The sequence below is a fragment of the Chlorocebus sabaeus genome, chromosome 18 (assembly GCF_047675955.1).
Source record: "Chlorocebus sabaeus isolate Y175 chromosome 18, mChlSab1.0.hap1, whole genome shotgun sequence".
Lineage (NCBI taxonomy): Eukaryota > Metazoa > Chordata > Mammalia > Primates > Cercopithecidae > Chlorocebus > Chlorocebus sabaeus.
The window spans coordinates 6,062,818-6,088,068 of NC_132921.1; the positions used below are offsets into that span (position 1 = coordinate 6,062,818).

At 37.2% G+C, this 25,251-nt stretch overlaps 1 protein-coding gene across 1 annotated transcript in view; it reads right to left on the minus strand.

Moving 5' to 3' along the window:
* Positions 1–1,602: 1,602 nt before the first annotated feature.
* C18H18orf63 (chromosome 18 C18orf63 homolog) overlaps positions 1,603–25,251 on the minus strand; it is a 37,328-nt gene continuing 13,679 nt past the window's right edge. Inside the window, exons 7-12 of the mRNA XM_008013778.2 lie at positions 17,483–17,592; positions 14,015–14,111; positions 13,817–13,902; positions 12,452–12,635; positions 1,859–2,854; positions 1,603–1,659 (exon numbers count right to left, since the gene is read on the minus strand). Of these exons, the coding sequence (XP_008011969.1) occupies positions 1,603–1,659; positions 1,859–2,854; positions 12,452–12,635; positions 13,817–13,902; positions 14,015–14,111; positions 17,483–17,592 (1,530 nt within the window). The remainder of the gene's footprint in view (positions 1,660–1,858; positions 2,855–12,451; positions 12,636–13,816; positions 13,903–14,014; positions 14,112–17,482; positions 17,593–25,251) is intronic.

Below are 25,251 nucleotides of genomic sequence, written 5' to 3' on the forward strand. Positions count from 1 at the left end.
TACTATTTATTGACTTTGAGACAGGCTCACTTTGTCATTCAGGCTGGAGTGCAGTGGCAAACACAGTTCGCCACAACCTCCACCTCCCAGGCTCAAGCAATCCTCCCACCTCAGCCCCTGAAGTAGCTGGGACTACAGGCATGCACAACCACGCCCAGCTAATATTTTTGGCAGGGGACAGAGTCTCACTCTGTCACCCAGGCTGGAGAGCAATGGCATGATCTTGGCTCACTGCAACCTCTGCTTCCCGAGTTCGAGTGATTCTTCTGCCTTAGCCTCCCGAGTAGCTGGGATTACAGGCACCTACCACCACGTCTGGCTATTTTTTTTTTTTTTTTTTTTTTTTTTTTTCACTAGAGAAGGGGCTTTGCCATGTTGCCCAGTATTGAACTCCTGATCTCAGGTGATCCACCTGCCTTGGCCTCCCAAATGCTGGAATTACAGGTGTGAGCCACCGTCCGTGCCCAGCCCTAGTTTTTCTTTTTTTTTTTTTTGTGGAGACGGGGTCTCACCCTTGTTGCCCAGGCTGGTCTGGAACTCCTGAGCTCAAGCAATCCACCTGCCTCAGCCTCCCAAAGTGTTGGAATTACAGGCGTAAGCCCCCACTCCTGGATGACTTTTTAATTTTAAAAATTGTATCAGGACTTTAGTAGTTCAAAGTGGAAAAGTGCTATGTTTCTAAAACAATATGAAACCTAGAATAGATTTCATTTATTTCTAAAAATGCAAGTAACATCTTAAAGGCACATGCATTTTTCCCTCAATCACCTACTGAGTACATTAAAATGTTAAGATGTCAAAAAGTACATAAAATACAACACATAGCATATATAGGAATAGACTTAAATACCTTTTGGTTAATTAAAATCAGGATGAAGATTCTGTTAGTTATAGGAAGAAATAGCAGTTGGAAAAGATAATGTTTTCTAGTTGGTTCTTAAAGAATCTAAATTGAAAGTATTCCAATAGTTCTATGTAAAAAATAACTTGTGGGTATTTTAGTAATATGTTTGTTCTTAGAATAGAACAGATGGCAGAACAAAATAAAATGTAACTTCCAGATGTATCATGTTGTAAATTCAGTGCCATGAACTCAGCATTATCAACTGAATATCACGTTTAAACAGCCAGCACTGTAGCACTTTTCGAGTAAATTTTAACTAAATGATTAACCTTTGAAATATCATTTAAGGTTTATTATCTTGGGTAGGTATCCCAAAAAGTGGATATTATAGTAGCTGTTCAAATCTTCTGTTTTTAGATAATCTGCTGCTGCTGCGTGAGCTCTTCCTAGTCTGCAAGGATCCTCAGAACAGAGTTGGAGGGGGGAGCCCACAGAGGACCATTTGCACTCATCCCTCTTTGGAGTCATTACAAAACAGCTGCTGTGTACGGCCCTTATCCAAGGAGTGTACTGTTCCCACCATGTCCTATTTCTTTGCTGATTTTAGGATTTCAAAGAATTAATTTAAAAGTAGCTGCTTTTTACCAAGAGGTTGGGGACCCCTAAACTTGGCAATCCCAATTAAGATAATGTAAAAGCAAATCAAAAGCTATCACCTCAGTTACCTGGTAGACATTTCCTTCTTTCAGGTCCATGTTCTAAGCATTAGGAATGATGAGAGATTTCTTAGGTTTTGATTTATCTGAGTCAAGTATCTGTATTAGATTGAAGAATCACATTTTGTTACAAATTAACTGCATATACTTACAGTTGCTCTAAGGTAGATATTCTGTTTATTAATTAGATGGTTCTAAATGATCTCAGGGAAATCATTTAAATACTTATTTAGGGATTTTAAAGGTCTAGCATATGACAAGTAGTGCCAGGTTATTATTATTATTATTATTATTTTACCTGCTTCCTAGAAGAACTGGATTGGCCATAGTGCGCAGTCTTGGAATGATGCTTCTTTGAAGTTTTGGAAGACTCTGGACATAATTTTCTTTTAGACTTGTGGGCTATTTTGCTTACTATCAACCTGTGGTCACTTGTACCAACTTCTTTAGCTTGATTTTCTGATTGCTGCTGTAGCAGTCGGGGATCTTCTGTTTCTCCATCTGATTCAAAAATGTGTGGCTGTCTTTTCAGTTTTAGTGACCCATGGCTTTTCCCTAAAATTTGTGTTATACATTTGCCTGTTAAATTTTCTTTTCCTTTCATTTGGAAGTCAACAGCACTTTTTAATACCCCTAAATTGTTATTTGACCTCAGCAATACTGCACTGTTAGGTAGTTGCTTATTTTTGTTTAAACTCACAGTCGATTTTCCATTAGAAGAGGGAAATTTTGTCATATTTTCAGAAGACTCTGTATTTTTTTCTTGCAGAGGTCTGGAATTCTCCTGATTTAAATTGTTAGCAGCCTGCATCTGAATGTTACTATTATATCTGTTTTTTATAGCTGGACCTAAATTCAGTTTGTCATGCTGGATACTAGTTTTGAGTGAAAACAATTTAGATTGTGTCACAGCATGCTGTTTTCTTTTCGGGCTGCCAAGTACTGAGGTATTTTTGAAAACTGGTACAAACTTAGGGGTGATGTTGCTTTGGGAGCTAAGATTTGTGTGTTGAATTTGAGCATTTCCTCTGTTGGGCATTAATACTTCCGAACGTACTTGTGGAGCTCTGATAGACAGGGATTTCTTTCTACTCTGAACAGACTCTGGCTGGAGATGCAAAGCTGAGAAAATGCCTGCTGTTGGCTGGCTGACTGAAAGCTCCACCTTGTGGTCCACTGCTACTGAACATGGTAGAAGACTTTGAGCACAGGCAGGTTTTATGGAAGTGGCTTGAGTCAGAGATGCCCTGAACATTTTTTTAGTGGTCAAATTGGGTGGCTTGACTTTGTGTTCCTGAAAGGATAGAGATTTAAAAAAAATTAAAAATATTAATAATGTCCTTAATGGAAAAGAAATAAAATATAAAATACCATCCAATTAAGAATATAAAGCAACACTATGATTTACAGAACAAGTAAAGAAAAAACAAAATAAAAATGAGCCTTCTGGTGGAAATGTGTACATTTCTTAAGGTTTGTATCCTCCTTTAGATACGATCCAAGATACTATCTTAAGATAAAGGTATATACTACATTTCATATAAATCTACTATAAAAACCATTCACACAGCTACTCATTGTCCTCCAAACATGCTCATGCTGCTGTCTTGCTCACTGAACAAGGTATGACCTCCTTCAGATACTCAAAGTCCCACCTTCTCCCACCCATCAATCTACCATAGAGTGACTGTTTTTCTGTCAACTCTCCAAGGATCTGCTATAAATTAAATATTATTTGTCACAAAAAAAAAAAAAAAATAGTACAAGGTAAGCTATCTTATCTTTTAGTGTACATGTTCCATCTTCCTAAGTAGGTACTAGATTCTTGGAGGGTAAGAACCAGGACTTATTTACTCTTAAATCCTTCACAGTTACTAAAAATCCTTGTTGAAAGAAATTAATAAAGAGGTGGCTGCACCTACACTAGGCCTTTAGGAATAAGTGGGATTTTGACTACAGGGAAGATGCCATCTGTGTCTTAATCATGTTTGTTTTTTCACTGCCTACCACAGTGCCTGGTACCTGGTAGCAATTCAGCAAGTATTTGTCAAAGAAATTTGTCAGATGCATGAAAAAGATTCAAGTGTTTACAGTCTTTTAAAGATGAACTGTGGATACACACACACATACACATAAATAATATAAAATTTACCATTTTAACCATTTTTAAGTGAACAATTCAGTGGCTTTAAGTACATTTACCACTGTACTGTGTTATACAACCATCAACACTATTTCCAAAAATTTTTTTTTCATTCCAAACAGAAACTTTGTACTCTGTAAATAGTAATTTCCTGTTTCTTCTTCCTTCTAGCCCCTGGTAACCTCTATTTTACTTTCTCTTCTATGAATGTGCCCATTCTAGGTACCACATGTAAGTGGAATCATAAAATATTTGTCTTTTTGTGTCTGGCTTATTTCACATAATGTTTTCAAGGTTCATCTATATCGCAACATGAGTCAGAACTTATTCCTTTTAATGACTGACTATTCCCCTGTACATATATAGCATATTTTATCCACTCATCTGTTGGTGGAAAGTATTCTTTTAAAGTACATGTCTATTGAGTCCTGTTGTCTGTAAAAGACTGATACGTGGCAATAATCTGAAACACTGAACACCAAGTTCTTTTCTTACTTTCCCCATCAAAACACAGGTTCACAGCTTGAAATAAACATTTTAAAACTGCTAGGAATAATATGCAAACTTGAATGACTGGTTTTTCTCTCCACTACTGGAGGCTCCACTGTTGAATGAGGTTGAGAAGAGAATAGGAAAGATTTTGGGAAATCAGAGTTGGAAATAGGCACAAGTAAGAGACTAATCCAATTATCTATTAGGCATAAACAAATCACACCAAAATGTAGTTGCTTATAACCAATAATAATTATGTTATCATCTTTCACTATTCTGGGGGTTGGCTTGGCTTAGTTTGGCATCTCTCATGCTGTGTGGTTAGATACTCTGCAGCTGGAGATCACTTCTTCTTTCACATGTGATAGGTGATGCTGGCTGCTGACTGGAATGCTGACAGGCAGTCTCTTCCTGTGCTGGGGATCTCTCACAGATTGGACTCCAAGAACAAAAGTCCCCAGAAAGACCAGGTGGAAGCTGTTTCTCCTAAAGACCTAACCTCAGAGTATGTTGCATCACTCTGTCATAGGGACATCCAGACTCAAGAGAACAAGACCCATACCTCAATGACAGGAGTATTGTTCCATGACCAAAATGATGTGGAGAAGGAAATTCCAGGAAACTTAGTTCCATAATACTTAACTTGACATAATCGAAAGTCATTACAGAGAACAATACTTCTCCTTCCATGTTGACTATTCTTGGGAAATATGGAAAGTCTCCAAGAAAATATTGAGTGAGATTTTGGGGTGATGCTGAAAATAGGTGACTGGGATTCATTTCTGGAGATTACTTCAGTTGGAGGCTTACCCATACCACCAGGGCAAGAAGACATCCTGTCTTAGTTTGTTTTGGCTGCTATAACAGAGTAGGTAGTTTATAAACAACAGTTCTGGAGGCTAGGAAGTCCAAGATCAAGGCAGATCCCTCTTGGGCCTTTTAAATAAGAGCCCTAATCCTGTTTAGCACAGTTCTACCCCCATGACCTAATTACCTCCCAAAGACCCTACCTCCTAATATCATCACCTTGGGAGTTAGGGTTTCAACATTTAAATTTTGGAGAAATACATTCAGACCACAGCACATCCTTCTTAATTTGCCCATTATTTTCAAGGGATACAAAGAAAACCCAGCAAAGTTTCATGACCCTGAATGACAAAATACAGAAGTTAACCAAGGAAGAATTACTGGCTTACTGCCCCTTGACATTGCTCAGCTGAGTGAAAAAGCATGCATCAAGAAGGGGTTTGTATTAGTTTGCTAGGGCAATGTGGCACAAAGTGCTACACACTGGATGGCCTACACAACAGAAACATTATCTCAGTTTTAGAGCCTTGAAGTCTGAAACCAAGGTGTTGGCAGGGCTGGTTCCTTCAGAGGGCCAGGAGGAAAGGATCTGTTCTGGGCCTGTTTTCTCGGCTTGTAGATGCCCATCTTCACATTCACACAGTGTTCTTCCTCTATGTGTGTCTGTATCCAAATTGCCCCTTTTCATAAGAACACTAGTCATATTGGATTAGGGGCCCACCCTACTACAGTATAACCTCATTTTAACTAACTATATCTGCAGTGACCCTATATCAAATAAGGTCACATCCTAAGGAGCTGCGGGTTAGGATTTCCGTGTATGTATCTGGGGGTACACAATTCAACCCACAACAGGATTGGGTATATACTTCTGGAGAGAGTAGAGAGAGGAGGCAGATGTTTTTCTGAAGACTTCCTGTACAAGGGAGCTAGGGTAAAGCTAAAAAGTAACTGATAAAACCTCATATACTATCTCTGTCGAGATACCATATAAGAGACCACCACCATCAAATCAACCCAGGTCAAGAAGTGAAGGTGTGAAGGCCTCCTACCCCCACACTCCCCACAGCCAATCTCTCTGCTGTGACTGCCATGGATAGGACGGATTGGTATTCAACCTCCATTCCACCCTCCTCCTAGTGCTCCTACATAGACTAAAGCCTGGAAATCTAAAATTTACATTTCATCTTTTGCAGCTAGGGTTTGGATGTGATTTAGAAACAGCCAATCAGATGCACTCATAAAATATTTGGAGGTAGAAGTAAGGTCAAGCCACACTTCTGCTGTTTTTGCAGAAACGCTTAATTATGAACGCCTTTGGTTTTCAGTTTCAGAGTTAGCAGCTTAAGTGTAGGGGAGGAGAATGTAGGGTACCATTCTCTTGCTACAGAGGAGTAGTCCTCAACTTGACTTTTTGGCACCAGGGACTGGTTTTGTGGAAGACAATTTTTCCACGGACCAGGGTGGCAGGGGGGATGGATTTGAAACGAAACTGTTCCATCTCAGATCATCAGGCATTCGAATCTCATAAGGAGCATGCAAACCTAGATCTCTCGCGTACGCAGTTCACAATAGGGTTCGTGCTCCTATACGAATCTAATGCTGCTGACAGGAGGCAGAGCTCAGGTGGTAATGCTCGCTCGTTCTCCTGCCACTCCCCTCCTGCTGTGTGGCCTGGTTCCTAACAAGCCATGGACTGGTAGGTCCACGGCCTGGGGGTTGGGGACCCCTGCTATAGAGCATACTAAGCAAACATACCAATGTACTTCACCACATACCACTGCCCTTGTCCTATGCAAGGCCTCTCTGCACAGATGCTATCGTGAGAAGAAGCGTTCTTAAATTGGATTGAAGAACATTTCTACCTTAAAGAGATGTTTTGTCATAAGGGACTGAGTCACCTTGAAGTGTTCAGATTGAATTTTTTTCCATTTGATGAAAAAAGGGTTAAATAATTAAGTTAAAATGAATATAGAAAAGCAAAGAACACGCACTGTTTGGACCCTTGGGTTCTATAAACTGTAGTAACGTTTAAACAATATATCTACTACTTGAGATAAAAGAAAACTCATAGGCAGATTCATATAAGTTACTTGTATTTGGACAGAAAACTACTAGAATATGTGTGTGGTGTATGACACATGTTTATGTTCACACACTGTTTCTTCTTCAGCTGTCTTTTGGAAATATACATATGGTGAACATTCTAGAAGTTTCTTTTGCTCCCTAGCCTAGCCTGTCAATATATTATTTACTCATTCTTTCAATTTTTAAGATAAAGTAAATAGCTCAAAGGGAGAAACCTCTAGGTTTATATTCAAAATTTATAAAAAGACTACAAAAGAGCCTATGTAAACAGCAGATGAGATCATAAATAATTCACAGAACTTAAATATACTTAATAGTCAACAAACTACAGCTTTGTGAAGTCATAAGCCAACAAAAAAAATATGCTTTATTATATCATTATCATTATTCTGCCAAGTGTCACTGGAAAATGCAACCTGGTTGAATTTTAATTTCTAGAATTTATATACAACTTATATAACTTTATACATTAACATAACATTATAGAAGAAGGCTAAAAGCTTGAACTTACATATCAACGAATATCTCACAGAAGCTTAATATTAAAGTAATAATTAAATGAAACTTGAGAAATGACGAAGATGACTAATCAAAAGTTTTATGGCTCAAAATTTGGTTCTGTGCATTGCATCACCTCAGTGTATTTCTTGCTTCAAGTTGAAGCAGAATTCAGTCAAGCTTAGATATAACCACAGGTTTATAGGACATATGGGTTTTTAAAGAATATTTTCTTTAAGTGACATGACACAACAAGGAAGCAGTCAAATTCAGAATATGGGACATTCTCTAGGGAAAACAATCTAGTTTTCCAGCAAATAACTGGCCTAAATAAAAGGGGAGAGAGTTTGAGATGTTACAGAATAAAGAGATTTAAGAGACATACATAAAATTATGTGGACCTTTTTTTGGATTCTGATTTAAACAAAACTCTTAAAAATAAATCTGTGTGAGATAAATGGGGAACTGCAGTGTGAACTAGTACTTAACAGATATTAAGAAACTACTGTTAATTCTGTTAGGTGTAATAATAACATAGGGGCTATATAAAAATATTTTGAAATGAGATAGAATGTATATCATAGTCTTTACAGGTAAAACACTATATCTGGGATTGGTTCTAAAATCCCCCAGTTTACTCCCTACCCAAAAATATGTCAAGGGGAAACTAGATGAGAAGCACATGAGAGGTGATTATACTAATTTCCTTTATGTATCTTTGATATTTTCTGTATGTTAAAAAAAAAACAAGTTTGACTAAGCATTCCTAATTTTTTTAAGCTGATTGAGTTTTATCAAGTAGTCTGATCAATTTATTTTCCATTTTTAAAATTTATGCCTTTTACACTGCATGAATCTTAAGAGTTAACATGTATGTGGTCTAGCAATAATAACTTACTGAGAGCTCACCAAGAAACTTTTCTGTGTGTTATCTCATGTAGTCCTAAAAACCCCTATGAAGTAAGTACTGCAAAAGACATGACCCTCTTCAAAGGAAGGACTCACTGCCTCTGGTGGAGTGCTGTCAGCAGAAACCCCTTTAGGGATTCCTTTGGTTACAGAGGGCCAATGCCCAAGGATATGCCTGTCTCAGGGTGGCCCAAATCCAATGACAGATGCAGAAGGGGTTATAAAGGCCTGGCTATTTGGACCAGTGCAGAACAACTCTGATGGGCCATTTTAGTCTCAGAGCTCCTCAGAAGTGTGGCCAGGGCCATCTGGTGTCTGCTTTGTTTTTGACTTCTCCCTTTCTCCAATCTTGCTTCCTCCCTGCCTTCCACAGGTATTGTTTCCAAGGGCAGTCCCTAACAAACATCATGTGCACTAGGCCACCTCAGAATCAGCTCCTAGAGAACCCAATCTGTGATAAGTTTTATCATTACCACTGCTAGCCTCTGCCTCATTTTACCCATGGAGCATTTTAAAATGGGGCACATGGAGATCAAATAACTTGGCCCAAATTATACAAATAGTAAGAGGTTCAAATTCAGGCAGCCTGTTTCTAGAGCTTGAGCTCTTAGCTACAAATATAAACTTTTTCCAATTATAGGACTAAGAATATTAGGTTTCAATTCTAATTCTGCAATGCATTTAACTGTGTGGCTTTGGTTAAATAATTTTGGTGAAATTATTGGGATGTTCTGTCTCCTCTTCTGCAAAATTGAGTAAATCCTTTATCCAAAGATCAATTTTTTTTTTATTAAATGAAATAATACACACAAAAGCAGCTGGCATGCAGAAGGCACTCAGTAGAATTGAGTAGGATAAATTCTTATTGTAAAGAACAATATAAAACCATAATTTCCAATTAAGTGTTATTTTACATTCATGAAGCAAATTTTAACAAGCACATTGTTCTGATTAACTATTTCTAAAACAAACATGGGCTGGAAATCTTAAGTATCCCAGAAATATATTCAAAAAACATGTGTGATATAACAACATATCTTCTTCCAGATTCTTTAGGTTCAGACCTGGCCAGCAACTTTAAAAGATGCTATATCTGAACAAAACTTTAATACTATTTTAAAGATGTCAATGGGCATTTGTCCACTCACTCTCCCTTCTGAGGAGATGACCTTGTCTGCAGGCCTTTGTGTCTAGGTTGTCAGGTTTTTGTACCATTTTTCTCTAACTAACAGTAGGAGGAGTTGGCCCCTGACCAGGAAGATAAACAACTCTCAATTATAAATTTACATGTATCTAATATTGTGGTCTCAGAATACATAAAGCAAAATCTGAAAGTAGGAAAAGTAGATAAATCCACACGATGTTGGGAGATTAGAACACACTTCTCAGCAACTGACTGACAGGTCATAATGTATTTAAGCCAGAAACACATAAGAAAAAGACAGCTAGAAAATTCCCGTATCTTAGAAAGTTAATAAATACATTTTAAAATAATTCATGTAATTAATTCATTTTGAAGTAATTTATTTATAGGAAGTACAAAAGACTGCCCTATACCTAAAGTTATAAACTATTATTGAGAGAAATTAAATAATATATGTTTAATATGTGGAGAAATATACAATATTCTTAAATTGTTAGACTCAATGAAATTCCCATCAAAATCCCAACATGCTCTCTCTGTCTCTACGTGTGTGTGTGTGCTCGTGTGTGTCTGTGTCTATGTGTAAGTTGACAAGTTGAAACTAAATGTGTATGGAAATGCACAGTTCAATAGATAAGATGCTTTATCAGATTTCAAAAACCTTATAAAATTTAAGATTAAAACACTGTAATAAATATAAATTTTAAGATTACATAATTAAGATGATTCGAAAAGCATGGTATTGGGGCTAGGACCAACAAAGTGACCAGAGAAAGAGATTCAAGAGGCCTGAAACAACACTACACACACAGACACTGGGTGTATGACAAATGTAGTGCTGCGAAGTTTTGAGGGGAGAAAAAGTATTGAGAAAAAAGTGCTGGGTAAGAATGGTCTTTTTTATTTTTAGCTTGCACATATGGATATCCATATTAAAGAAATCTGACTCCCTACATCACATCACATTACAAAATAAATTCCAATTGCATTGCAGATCTAAATGTGAATGCAAAACAACCTTTTATTGGATGATATTAGAGGAGAAGACCTTCATGACTTTGGGGTACAGAAATATTTTTTAAACAGGATACAAAAAGTAGCAACCATGAAGAAAAAGACTGATCACTCTGATTATAAATTAGGACCTGCTGCCAAAAGATACTATTAAGACACCAAGACAACTTTAAGAGAGAAAGCATGTTATAGAATGAAAGAAGAGAATTGTATATAACTGATAAAAAACTCATATCTCACTTATGTTAAAAATACACATAAATCAATAAAAACACAAACACATAACACAGTAGAAAAATGAAAGAATGGCATTTCGAAAAAAAAAATCCAAATGGCCAAAATACATATGAAAAGATGTTCAATCTCATTAATAATCAGGAAAATGCAAATTAAAAACACACAATAATAAATACACCTATCACAAGGGCTGAAATTAAAGACCAACAATACCAAAAATAGGCAAGGATGTGAAGCAACATAAATTCTCCTATGCTGCTTTGGGGCAGAGGGGAGTACAGATTGGTTAGGGAAATAGTTTGGTGTTGCCAGCAAAGTTGGAAATACCCATACCAATTCTACTCCTGGAGGTTTCAGGTACATGAAACATATACGAGACATATACAAGAATGTTCATCACAGCATTACTAGTAGTAGCCCCTAAAGAGAAACAATCCAAATATTCATCAATAATATTCTGGATAAACCGCAGCATAATCACATAGTCAAACGCTACATATAAAGGAAAATAAGCCAACTATAGCTAAGTGGAGCAACAGGGATGAATGTCACAAACATGATGCTGAGCCTAAAAAGCCAGGCACAAAGGAATACGTACTCTGTGATTTATTTTACATGAAGTTCAAAAGCAGGCAAAATGAAATATGATGTTTAAGGATACATACTTAGTTGATAAAATAAGGAATCATTTCCATAGTAGTGGTCATCTTTTGGGAGAGGAAAGGAGTTACTACTAGGAAGGTATAAGTAGGAGGCTCCTAAGTCCTGGCAAGGTTCTATGTTTTATCTGTGTGATAGTTACATAGACATTTGATATTCATTAAGCTGTACAATATTACTTTTCCATATGTGTGCCATATGTCACCATAAGAATAGATTTTAAAATGCAGAGGAGACAAACTCAGTAGAAAACACCCTCCCTCCCCAATAGTTTCCAGCCTCAGTAAAAATAAAAACCATGAATCTGATTTCAAGTTAAGTCCTCAACCGCTTTGTTCTGACAAACTCTGAGATGTAGGCCAATCCCCATATGGTCATTTCATCTTTAATTTGTCCATTAGCAGATAGCTAATTATATTAATTTCTTAATGAAATCAGACAGGAGACAGACACCAGCCCTCTGCTTCCTTATACAGCAGGGATCATACTTTAATCTCTAAGTGGTTCCATAGAAGCCCCAACTTACTTGACTTGGTGAGGGGCAGACATCTTACCTTCCATTTAACTGAACTTGTACTGACAGCACAGTATCTCCAAATAAATACTCTTCATAAAACTCTGTCTCTTCACTCTCCAATAACCCAACTCATTTATATCCTTGATGTGGGTGAAACATTTCAGTAAACAACCACTACTATAGTACCGTGTTAAATACAATAATAATAACAAATGACTAAGTATAGTAGTAGTAACAACAAACAGTTTCAGGGAAACATTGAACTGAGAGAAAAGAATTACTGCACATTGGGTTGGGTATTCCACCCCAGAAGGCAAGAGATTCAAGTAAAATAGATGGATAGTATGTCTTGGAGAACTAGATAGGACAAGAGATCTCTTACCTGTATGTTAGGTTTATTTAGTTCTTGTGTGTAGTAGCACGGTTTACTTGTTATCTTTATGGGAAATCCACATATATGGGGCAGTTTAGATTTTAAATCTGAAAGAAAACTTTTCAACACAACTTCTGAATCTACCCTTGGAAAGAACTGTATGGGCTGACTTCTGATGCAACTGAGAGGATATCTGAACAATGTTAAAGAACAATGTCTAATTTTATTACATAAGAGGTGGCAATTTATATCGGATTTTAAAAAGTATTAAAGTAGCAATGTTACAAAGGCACACATAAATATATCCTAACTCTTTTATATTGCTTATCTGATACCATCCACAGCTGAAAGCATGTTTTCTCACAGGGATCTTCATTCCTTACATTCTAACACTCCAAATTGAGATAATTCATAGTATCTTACTACATGGCTTTCTAAATGGAAGGGCAACTATGATACTCCAAAAACAATTTATAAGAAAGATACTATAAGCCTTACGAATTACAAAATAAGTATTATAATAAACAATGAACAGGTTGCACCTCCAAAAACAGTAAAAAATTCAGGACACAGAAACAACACATACAGATTGTATTTAAGCTGTGAAAGCAGTTCTTTGAGAAAGCAGTTACTTTTTCTGATGAAACATATTCTGAAGATTTTGAATAATACATTGGCATCTAATGAAAGAAAATAACTGATATAGGTTAACCTCAGTTTTACTATTAAAATAAGTTTGGCTTAGGAAACATAGAATGCGAAAAGACAACACTAAGACAATCATTTTTAAACTCCAGCAGGTCAGAATACAGATAGAACTGGTGAAATCAGTACTGATTTAAGAGTTTCACCTGAGCACTTATGCTTTTCTCGTGTGTATATTTCAATTTTTAAAAATATTGTTTAAAAAGATGTTTTCTTAAGTCAACGGGGTGCAATTAAGTATAAGTCAAATCATCTAAAATTTGCCTATAAAATTAGATAATCTCCTCAAAAGAAAAATCTTGTTTTTGTTTACAACCTAACCTTTTAATTCAACCCTTTCAATTGTATCTGAAATGCCACTGGAGGGAGCACTTGGCTAAGGAGAAGCATGATTGCTTTTTTATCTTTCTAAGAAAGTTCTAACTTTGGTTTTCTAAATTGTTGAAATGATGTTTAAGGAAAATATCCTTATTAAGTTCATCCTCATATAAAAATAGGAAGATATTCTAAGCAAACCAAAAACACTTGTACAGATACGAAGTAGGGGGAAACGTACCATAGTTTCAGTTAGACACAGAGAAGGTTGAAAAGTATGACATGAGAGTAGGAGCAAAACTAGATTATAATGTGGGCAGACAGTATTTGTTTCAGTTAGTGTGTAAAGGATATGTGAAGGTCCTTTCTCCAAGCATTTTGAAATAGATGTTGCAGTATATTTTAATTTTTCCACAATCTTCTGGAAGTTTATAGCCATACTAAAAATTAAGCACAAAATTTAAAATATCTTGGAGAAAGCTAAACTTAGGCTAAGTTACAATAAACAAAAATCAAATAACTTCTAATGTAACATATATTTCCATTCCTTACCAGGGCATCCCAGTGTCTCTGGAAATCTCCATATGAGCGAAAAGGACAGTCAGGGGGGATGGCATGAAGAATATTTATAATTTGTCCCATTTTCATACTATGAAAAATGAGGAAGTTATTATGAGCCAATGCTTAAATACAGTTTAATAAGTCAACTACATGATTTAGAAAGTGTTCAAAAAAGATTTAACTATCTCACTAGTTATATATAGTAAACATCTCAAATTTCAAACACATTGTACTCAATCTTATTTTGCTTTAATTGACAAATAAAAATAGTATATATTTATCATGTATGACATATTTCAAAATATGTATACATTGTGGATTGCTAAGTCAAGCTAATTAACATGCATTTACTCATATACTTTGTGTGTGTGTGTGTGTGTGTGGTAGACCACTTAAAATGTACTCTTTGCTCTATTATTTATTTTTTGAGACAGTGTCTCACTCTGTCACCCAAGCTGGAGGGCAGTGGTGCAATCTCAGCTCACTGCAACCTCTGCTTCCCGGGTTCAAGCCATTGTTCAAGCGATTCTCCTGCCTTAGCCACTAGCTGGGATTACAGGCGTGCACCACTATGCTCAGCTAATTTTTGTATTTTTAGTAGAGACAGGGTTTTGCCATGTTGACCAGGCTGGTCTCAATCCTGGCGTCAGATGCCTGCCTTGGCCTCCCAAAGTGCTGCAATTACAGGTGTGAGCCACCTCACCCCTTCTTAGTGATTTTTAATATGTATGTAAAAAAAGTAATTGCGATTTTTGCCATTACTTTCAATAGCAAAAACTGCAATTACTTTTGCACCAACCTAATACTTTTTTATTAACTATAGTCACCATGCTGTACAATAGATCTTTTGAAGTTATCCTTCCTATATAACTGAAATTTTGTATCCTTTCACCAACATCTCCCCAATCCATGCCTTCACTCCCACCTACCCAGCCCCTCGTAAGCACGATTCTACTCTCTGCTTCTGAGAGTTCAATTGTTTTAGAGTCCACAAGGAAGTGAGATCCTAAGGTATTTGTCTTTCCGTGCCTGGCTTATTTCATTTAACATAATATCCCTTAGATTCATCCAAGTTGCAAATGACAGGATTTCCTTCTCTTTTAAGGGTGACTATTATTCTATTTGTGTATATACCACATATTTCTTTATCCATTCATCTGTTGCTGGGCACTTAGGTTGATTCCATATCTCGGCTGTTATGAATAATACTGAAATGAACATGGCGGTGCAGATATCTCTTCAATATACTGATTTAACTTCCTTTGTGTCACCAGTAGTGGGATTGCTAGATCATAAGATATTTCTATTTCTAATATTTTGAGGAACCTCCATACTGTTTTCCATGATGGCTGAACTAATTTACATTCTCATCAACAGTGTGCAAGTGTTCCCTTTTCCCCACATCCTTGCCAGTATTTGTTGTATTTTGTCATTTTGATAATAACCATTCATCATCAGGTATGAGGTGATCTCTCATTGTGACTTTAATTTGCATTTCCCGGATGATTAATGGTGTTGAGCATTTTTTTTTTTTTTTTTTTTTTTTGAGATGGAGTCTTGCTCTGTCACCCAGTCTGGAGTGCAGTGGAGTGATCTCAGCTCACTGCAAGCTCCGCTTCCCGGGTTCACGCCATTCTCCTACCTCAGCCTCCCAAGTAGCTGGGACTACAAGCGCCTGCCACTACGCCAGGCTAAATATTTTTTTTTTTTTTTTTTTTGAGACAGAGTCTTGCTGTGTCGCCCAGGCTGGAGTGCAGTGGCGCGATCTCCACTCACTGCAAGCTCCGCTTCCCGGGTTCACACCATTCTCCTGCCTCAGCCTCCCGTGTAGCTGGGACTACAGGTGCCCGCCACCGTGCCCGGCTAATTTTTTTTTTTATGTATTTTTAGTAGAGACGGGGTTTCACTGTGTTAGCCAGGATGGTCTCAATCTCCTGACCTCGTGATCCGCCTGCATCAGCCTCCCAAAGCGCTGGGATTACAGGTATGAGCCACCCCGCCCAGCTGGTGTTGAGCATTTTTTCATACACCTGTTGGTCATTTAAATATCTTCTTTTGAGAAATGTTATTTGAGGCCTTTGCCCATTTTAAAATCAGGTTATTTGCTTTCTTGCTATTGAGTTATTTGAGTTCCTCATGTAGTTTGGATAGTAGCTCTTTATCAGATATACAGTTTACAGATATTTTCTCTCATTTTGTAAGTTGTCTCTTCACTCTGTTGACGTTTTCCTTTGCCATATAGAAGCTTTTCAGTGATGTAAACACATTTGTCTATTTTTGCTTTTGTCAGCTGTGCTTTTTCACAGATATGTAGTTTTCAGTGTACAGGTCTTTCACCTCCTTGGTTAAATTTATTGCTAAGTATGTTTTTGGTAGCTATTACGGACAAAATTATTTTCACTGATTTCTTTTACAGCTAGTTTGTTGTTAGTATATAGAAATGCTACTTTTTTGTGTGATTTTGTATCCTACAACTTTACTGAATTTGTTTATTAGTTCTAACAGTTTTTTGGTGGAGTCTTTAGGATTTTCTATATGTAAGATCATGTCACCTGCATACAGCAACAATTTAACTTCTCCCTTTACAAGCTGGATGCCTTTTATTTCTTTCTCTTGTCTAACTGCTCTAGCTAGGACTTCTAGTACTATGTTGAACAGAAGTGGAGAGAGTGGGCATCCTTGTCTTGTTCCTGATTTTAGAGAAAAAAGCTTTTAATTTTCCACTGTTGAGTATGATGTTAGCTATGGGTTTGTCATATATGGCCTTTATTTGTATTGTATTTTAACAACTAGAATTACTAGAAAAAACTAAATTAGATTGTTGTAAACAATGTGCCAACTGTAAACACAAAATAATGACTAATAAATTTTTCAGCCCAAAGATATTACTGGTAATTGTTAGACTTTAGGGAAAAGTCTGTTAGGTGATAAATGAATTAGAGTTAAACCTGTTTTCTACCCACCTCCTCCCAGCTTCAATGATTGAATTATTATGTGTATGCCACTAAAGTTCTTTTTCCTAAGCAATTTAAAATTTTATTCCAATAGTCCTGCTTATACTAGTAACAAAATATTTTTTCCTGAAAATAGTACAAACTTAAAACTCAGTTCATATCAAATTATAATGAATCATTAATGATTACATACAAGTTTATGAGGTTTTCTTAATATTATTTTGATAGTTTTCATTTTATAATGAGAAATTTAGAAATATTACCTTTTTTGAAACTAGATCTAATAAAATTTGAACATATACTAAAATTAGTAATTTGATAAAGAAAATTCATGGCTTTTGTAAATATGACAATATTGTTTCAATACCTTTGTGAAGTCATAATTCAGTATTTTAAAATTCATCAAAATGGTTTATACTTTTGTACATGTCAATGTTAAGAAAGCAAAATAAGGGAAACCACCATATTTTGAACCCACTCTAGATACTACGAATTGAAATCTCACCTTGGCAAAACGTAGCACCAGTTGCTTAAAATGGAATGTCTCTCAATGACAGCATGCTTGTTGGTATGAAAATCCTTTACAACACTCTGGGAAATCTCAAACTCTTTTAGCTTTGAATGGAAATAAGATTTGTAAGTCCTCGATTTGGCAAAAAAGGAAACATTTTAAAAGATACGTATTTGTTACAAGCACATAGTAGGTTATAAAGTGCTTTTAAAGACTTAAGTTACATTGAATCATGCATAATCACTTTACATAAGTAATCAAAGTGGCAGCTCACCCTGCTTCTCCTTTATACAATATAAAAAGCATTTCATGCTTTCCCTCTTACCATCCAAGCCCAAACTCTTATTTTGCAGTTATTTTAGTTGGTTTTCAGGTTTTTAAAAAATTATGTTAATTTGCAGAGAGTTGAATCTCTTCCAAAGGAAGGTGTTCATATTTTAAAATAATAGCTTTTAACCTCAATTGTTTTTTTAAATGGAGGATGAGTAAGGGAATTATACTTCTATCCGGTCTTTTGGAGGAGAAAAGACAGAGCCAATGCTCCAGTCTCCTTTTATACCCCTAACAGCCTCCTAGAACACTTTCTTCCCTGTTCCTCCAGTGTCCTCCCTATAGGGCATTTTGGCTTGTATTTAACCTACAATAGTTTGCCAATTACAGCTCTCTTACCCTGGAAAATCTCCCTGAGAGGCACTGTTCCAGTTAGCCAAAGATATAAAGAAACCTCAAGGAGGGTGAAAAAACAAAGTATTAATGGGTGAAAGGACACTGTATTAAGATTAGAGAGAATGATTCATAAACCCTTACCCCATTCCCCATTTTTCTTCTTTTTTTTTTTTTTTTTTTTTTGAGACGGAGTCTCACTTTGTCACCCAGGCTGGAGCGCATTGGTGCCATCTCGGCTCACTGCAAGCTCCGCCTCCCAGGTTCACGCCATTCTACTGCCTCAGCCTCCCCAGTAGCTGGGACTACAGCACCCACCACCACGCCCAGCTAATTTTTTTTTTGTATTTTTAGTAGAGACGGGGTTTCACTGTGTTAGCCAGGATGGTCTCGATCTCCTGACCTTGTGATCCGCCCACCTTGGCCTCCCAAAGTGCTGGGATTACAGGCATGAGCAACCGCACCCAGCCAACCCTTACCCCATTTTTAACCAACCACTTAACATCTTTTGAGAAACAATGTTCTAACCGCCCCGCCTACTACTTTTCAAGGAAGTCCAACTAAACTAGACAACTTTTTATTGCCTGGACAACTCATTAGCATCTTAACAATACAGTTGCTTAAAGTATTGTCCCCACTCTGATTTCTCTGACTCCTACCAATAAGGTCCTGATGCCTGGATCTAGACCCATCTTCCCCATATCCAGTGACTGATCCTTCTCTGAGTTCCTGTGGCATTCAGTAAAACTAATGGAAATGCAGGAGCAGGGAAGAGCAGGAAAACATGAATGCAGGAAGAGGAAGATAGAATATGTTAGTTACATTGTGAGGTAAAAGAGCAAGGCCACACAGAATGAATAAGGACACATATTTTCCTGTGCACAAGAGATAAATCTTGCACTGTGATGTACTATGCTTAAGAGATCAGTTGCCTGAAAGGTGTGATAAAAACATGGTTAGAACAGGCATAGTTATGAATGTTAGAAAAGACTGGTTGTAGAGGGAGGAATAAACTGAGAGAAAACAGAACTTAAAATTGAATTCAAAGAAGGTAGGTATCAGGTTCAAATGTTTAAAGTTTATGGGTTCTCACACACACGTACTTATATAGCTTGAGTATATATCCTCTGGGTACTTTCTACAATATTCAGAGACTCAAGTCAATTGCCGCAGGGACCTCAATAAGTACCAGTACTTATTGTTTACACTAGTCTTTCTCAACACAGATTAAAGACTGGCAAACCACCCAACTGTTCACCATATACTCCAAGAGACTGCAAATGCTAACCCTTTGTATTTCCTTATTTAGCAAATATTTATAAAGTGCCCTTATATGATCAAAACCATATTGAAAAGCAGGTATTCAATAAATATTATTTTCTCCTTATAATGCCAATCTAAAGAATTTAGACTTAATTTTCTCTAGGTAAAGTTGAAATACTAAAGATATTTAGGCTGGGGACCTTTGTTTTAGAAAGTGAACTCTGTTCACATTTTAAGGAAAAATTAGATGATAAACTTGGAGGAGAAAGGCTGGAGACAAGGACTATATGGAGACTGGTTTAACAGTTCAAGTAAAAAAGGGGAGTCTGAATTACAGCAACAGAAATGGAGGCAGAGAAGAGTCCATTTCAGAGACCAGAGTAGGCTATTAAAGACTCACTGGAAAGAGAAAGTGAGAAAGAGGAAAAGCCAAGCATGATTCTGAACTCTTTAGTAGGTAAATTATTGACTGCTGATGCCACTAATGAAAAGAATAATTACACAGGAGGAACAGATTTGGGATTGGGGAAGGTGACAAATAAATAAAATCAGTTTTAGAAATAATTGAGTCTGACTGCGATTTGTACATTCATTTGAAAGTATCCAAGAGAGGACAGAAAAGTTACAACTATACAAGAATATTTGGGAGGTATGGTGTATAGCCTGAAGCCACTGAAATGGGTGAGCCTGCTAAGGAAAAGAGGGCTGAAAATGGAACCCTAAGAAACAGCAACATTTAAAATGATAAATGAAGATAAATGAATTCCAGGAGATTCTAGAAAAATCAGTTTCAGAGAAATCAAGAGAGGAGATTATTTCAAGAAGAAAAGGGTAAAAAATAGTACAAGTGTTTCAAAGATTTCATATAAGATTCCCTCAGATATTTTCTTTTTCTCTTAATTCCTGAAGTAACACAGCTCCTATAACACTAATTTTGACACTCCATTACCAAACATTGTTTTTTAATTGTATTTTTATTTAACATATATTAGGTATCTATTTCTGTAAGGCTCTATGGGACATACAAATTTGAACCAAAAAACCTAAGGATAGGTGAAGGAAGCATGGTATTATAGAAAGAACAGAGTTGAAGGACAAACTCCAATCCTTACTACCTTTATGACCCAGAGCAACTTATTTAACTGCTTTGTGTCTTAATTTACTTACTTATAAAATAATAACAATAGCTATCATTTTTAAACCTTTACTGCCAGGTACTATGCTAGGCCCTTAATGTACTTTACCCCATAACCTCCTTACAACCCTAGAAGGGATATCATTATCTCCAATTTATAAGAAAAATGGAATTCTGTGAGATTAACTAACGTACCAAAGAGGCACTGCTAAAAAGTGCAGATCTGAGAATTTTAATGTGATTCTAGGCCTACACTGAATTTTCTGGGTATGTGAATATTAACCAGTACTCAGTAAATGTTCCCTTCATCTGGTAAGTTTTATGTATGTGTGCTCTTCTTTCTTCTGACCTAGATAAAACATTCTAGGAGGAAAAGGTGTTTTCCATCAGCACTTGGCATATACACATAATAGTACCCAGTAAATATCCATCTATGAAATAAATAGAAATTTGTTTCGAGGCACTCATTTCCCAAATATTCCATATAATTAAATTTCAAGGCAAACAGTTTAATATTACATAATGCTTTTCTGAAATAGATCCCTCATGTAACTATGGATTCAATTATAATCTTAACACACCAAACAGTAAAATTCCAACTTCTGCATATAAATTCCTTTAGAAATATTCAATTACTTCCAGGAAAGTATTATTTTAAAGTTTAGCACAGTCCAAAATTTGAGAAATGAGTAAATTACTGTTTCAATTACCTCTTAAATTTTTTTATCTCTATTTAAATTGTAAAGATAAGGGCTGAAATCCCATTTTTCATAATGAATTATAATAAACTGCTTTAAAATTGGTCTAAATAGGGTCAAAGGTCAGGATTTAGAAAATGACTCCAATCTCTAGCCCAGAGGAATTAAAAAGAATTTAGAAACAAAAGTCACCTAGTTCAAAAAATAAGTCTTTCACTCCAGTCAACGCTCAACGCTCCATTCATTCCGTAAATCTTTCTTCTTCTTTTATTTTTTTTTTTGAGAAGGAGTCTCGCTCCGTCATCCAGGCTAGAGTGCAGTGGCCGGATCTCAGCTCACTGCAAGCTCCGCCTCCCAGGTTTACGCCATTCTCCTGCCTCAGCCTCCCGAGTAGCTGGGACTACAGGCGCCTGCCACCTTGCCTGGCTAATTTATTTATTTTTTGTATTTTTTTGGTAGAGACAGGGTTTCACCACGTTCGCCAGGTTGGTCTCAATCTCCTGACCTTGTGATTCACCCGTCTCGGCCTCCCAAAGTGCTCCATAAATCTTTCTAAAGTGAGTGACAGGCACTAGAGTAGGCTCCTATGATAGAAAGATTAATAAGACACAGACCCTTCCCTCTAGGACTTCTCAGTTTAATGAGACATTTGCATAGATAATACGTGAAGGAGATGGGGAATTCTTCAAAGTGGTGATGTCTGAGATAAGCCTTGAAAGATGAGCAGAAGAAAGGGAATTAAAGGCTTAGACAACTGTGTGATCAAAGACATGGAAGGATGAAAGACCATACTATCTTTGAGAAACAATTCATAGTTTGGCTACTTGGAGAGCAGTAATGGGAGATGAGGCTATAAGTAGGGTTGGTTTGGATCAGTTTGCTGAAGACCTTGCATATCATAGTAAACGGCTGAGATTTCATCTTATAGTCAATGGAGGCCATGGCAGATTTTTGATGAGGGGAATGAAAGCAAACAAAATAAACTGGAGGGAAGAGAAACAAGAAACAACCTCCTTCTCACCTCTTCACCCTTATTTCTCCCCTCCCCCAAACCTGACCAAATAACTATGAAAGAAAAAACCAGAATCCCAGAACCCCAAACTCGCTATACCAAAGGGAACATTAAGCTTGGTAACTGAATCACACAAAAACAAAAAACAAACAAAAAACCCCTGCCTTCCTTTTGTTCCCAGACAGCTTAGTTTCAGATTATGACTGTAAATGTAGATTTACTGAGTGAGAGAAATGCACAATTGACTTTTCCTCTACCCCTTTTCATGTGTTTAATGTAGATTCACTCAGCTGTAATCAAAGCCTCACAAGAATGTAACCATTTGCCTCATTGTCTACCCTCCTCCTCTTTTTTCCCCTTCCTCTTTCCCCTTCTGCTTGTTCTTTTCCCTTTAAACACTAAAGTCCTCAAAACCCACTTTGGAAAAAGCATGGGGCACGGATCCTATTGTAACTTGTATTTCTTTTCCCTGGGCATGTCATCAACCTTGGCAAAACAAACCTGAGTCAGTTGAGGTCTGCCTCAGTCACGTTTTCGTTAACATAACCAATGCCAGATTTTAATAAAAGGAAAATTAAATGCAATTATCTTTTAGGCTCCATGAGGAATAAAAATGAGTAACACAGGACCTAGAATCTCAAAAACATTACAATTTAGTGGGAACATAGGTATATATGAAACTAATTTTTGTAGCAGTCAGAATGTATAAGATGCCATATCAAAAACTTAAGTAAAAGTGAGATTCAGAGAAGCTGATGAATAATCATAATTTAGAGAATCGATTTAATTTAACAAGTATGTGTTGAGTGTATAATGTTGAATAGAGGAGAGGCATGTGTTTGCCCCATTTTTGGTGTTTCCTTCCCTGCCCAGAAAGCTCTACTAACACATATTCCTGGAATCATTCTGCTCTGTCATTCATTCCTCCCTAGGGCATATGGATGGTGATATCTTAAACCATAGTTTCCATAATCCCCACATGTTGTGGGAGGGACCCAATGGGAGGTAATTTACTCATGGGGGCAGTTACCCTCATGCAGTTCTAGTGATAGTGAGTTCTCGCGAGATCTCATGGTTTTATAGAGGGCTTTTCCCCCTTTGCTCTGCACTTTTCTCTCCTGCCACCTTGTGAAGGAGGACATGCTTGCTTCCCCTTCCACCATGACTGTTTTTCCTGAGGCCTTCTCAGCCATGAGGAACTGTGAGTCAATTAAACCTCTTTCCTTTATAAATTATCTAGTCTCAGGTATTTCTTCAGAGCAGCGTGAGAATGGACTAATACAGATGGTAAAATTGGGATGAATAACCAGGCATGCTGGCTCACCTCTTCCCCTTCCTCTTGGGAGCTGCCTGCTGGCAGAGTCGTGTTCTGCATTCTCTTTGTCATATCAGAACCAGTGCCTGGTCTCCCAAGGGAGGCCTGTCGTTTTTCCACTACTGCAATTAGTGGATGGGTATTACGTCTGCCTAATTCTTAGGTTCAGATAAGCCATGTCCTCCAAGAGCTGTTTTTCCTTTCCAGTAATGAACAGGATGACTATATATCCCAGTTCGTGCATGTTGGGCTAGTATCTCATCAGGTTAGTGCCCCTTTCACTCTCAGAAGCATCCTATTTTGAGGATAAATTATAATCTCACCCTAGTAATAAAAGTGACATTCTGATCTCTATTTATGTCTTACTCCTCTGTCAATCTCTAAATTGGTTCAAACTGAGGGGGAAAATACAAAAGTATCATCTGTAGAAAATTCAAAGGTGAGTAAGCCACAATATTAGTCTTCATGATGCTTCTCATAAGAAAATCAGAGGTATAAAAATAGAAATAAGTATGAGAGTATAAACTACAATTTGACTATGTGTCCCCTCCAAAACTCATTTTGGAATTTAATCCCCAATGTGGCAGTATTGAGACATGGAGCCTTTTTTTTTTTTTTTTTTCTCTGAGATGGAGTCTTGCTCTTCTCTAGCCCAGGCTGGAGTGCAATGGCACGAGCTCAGCTCACTGCTACCTCTGCCTCCTGGGTCCCGGTTCAAGCAACTCTCCTGCCCCAGCCTCCCGAGTAGCTGATATTACAGGAATGCACCACCATGCCCAGCTAATTTTTGTATTTTTAGTAGAGACAGGGTTACACCACGTTGGCCAGGCTAGTCTTATACTCCTAACCTCATGATCCACTCACCTCGGCCTCCAAAAGTGCTGGGATTACAGGCATGAGCCACTGTGCCCCGCCAATGTGGAGTCTTTAACAGGTGATTGGGTGATGAGGGCTTTGCCCTCATGAATGGATTAATCCATTCATGGATTAGTGGATTAGAAGGTTAATGAATTAATGGTTTATCACGGGAGTAGGACTCATGACTTTATAAAAGGAAGAGAGACCTCAGCTTCCATACCCAGCCCTCTTGCTACGTGATGCCTTTTGCCACCTCAGGACTCAGCAGAGAGTCCCCAACAGCAAGAAGGTCCTCACCGGACATGGCCTCTATAACGTTAATAAATAAATTCATTTTCTTTACAAATTATACAATTTCAGGTATTCTAAGTGACAGAAAACAAAGTATGGTACAGGAAAGTATGAGGGTTTAAATGAGGGTGGGAGATCACACAGGGTTTGGAACCTTGGAAAGGTTCCTCATCAGTCCAAGATATACATGCCATGTTACCCATTCCAGTTATTTATATGCAGGTCATCTTCCCTACTGGCTTACATGATTCTCCAAGGCAGAAAAGTGGATCCTATTCATCTTGGACTTATCCATTGTCCTTTGTTACTTATCCACATAAGAGGTAATCAAATAATTAAATGGAAATAAATGAATGGAGTAGCAGCATTTGAGTTGGCCCTTAAATGATGAGAAGGACATGTATAGCCAATCAGAGGGCTATTCTAAGCAAAGGAAGCATCATTTGTCCTATGCCTGGGGTTTCTCAACCTCCACACTATTGACACTTTGGGCTGGATAATTCTGTGGGTGGGGATAACATGACTGTC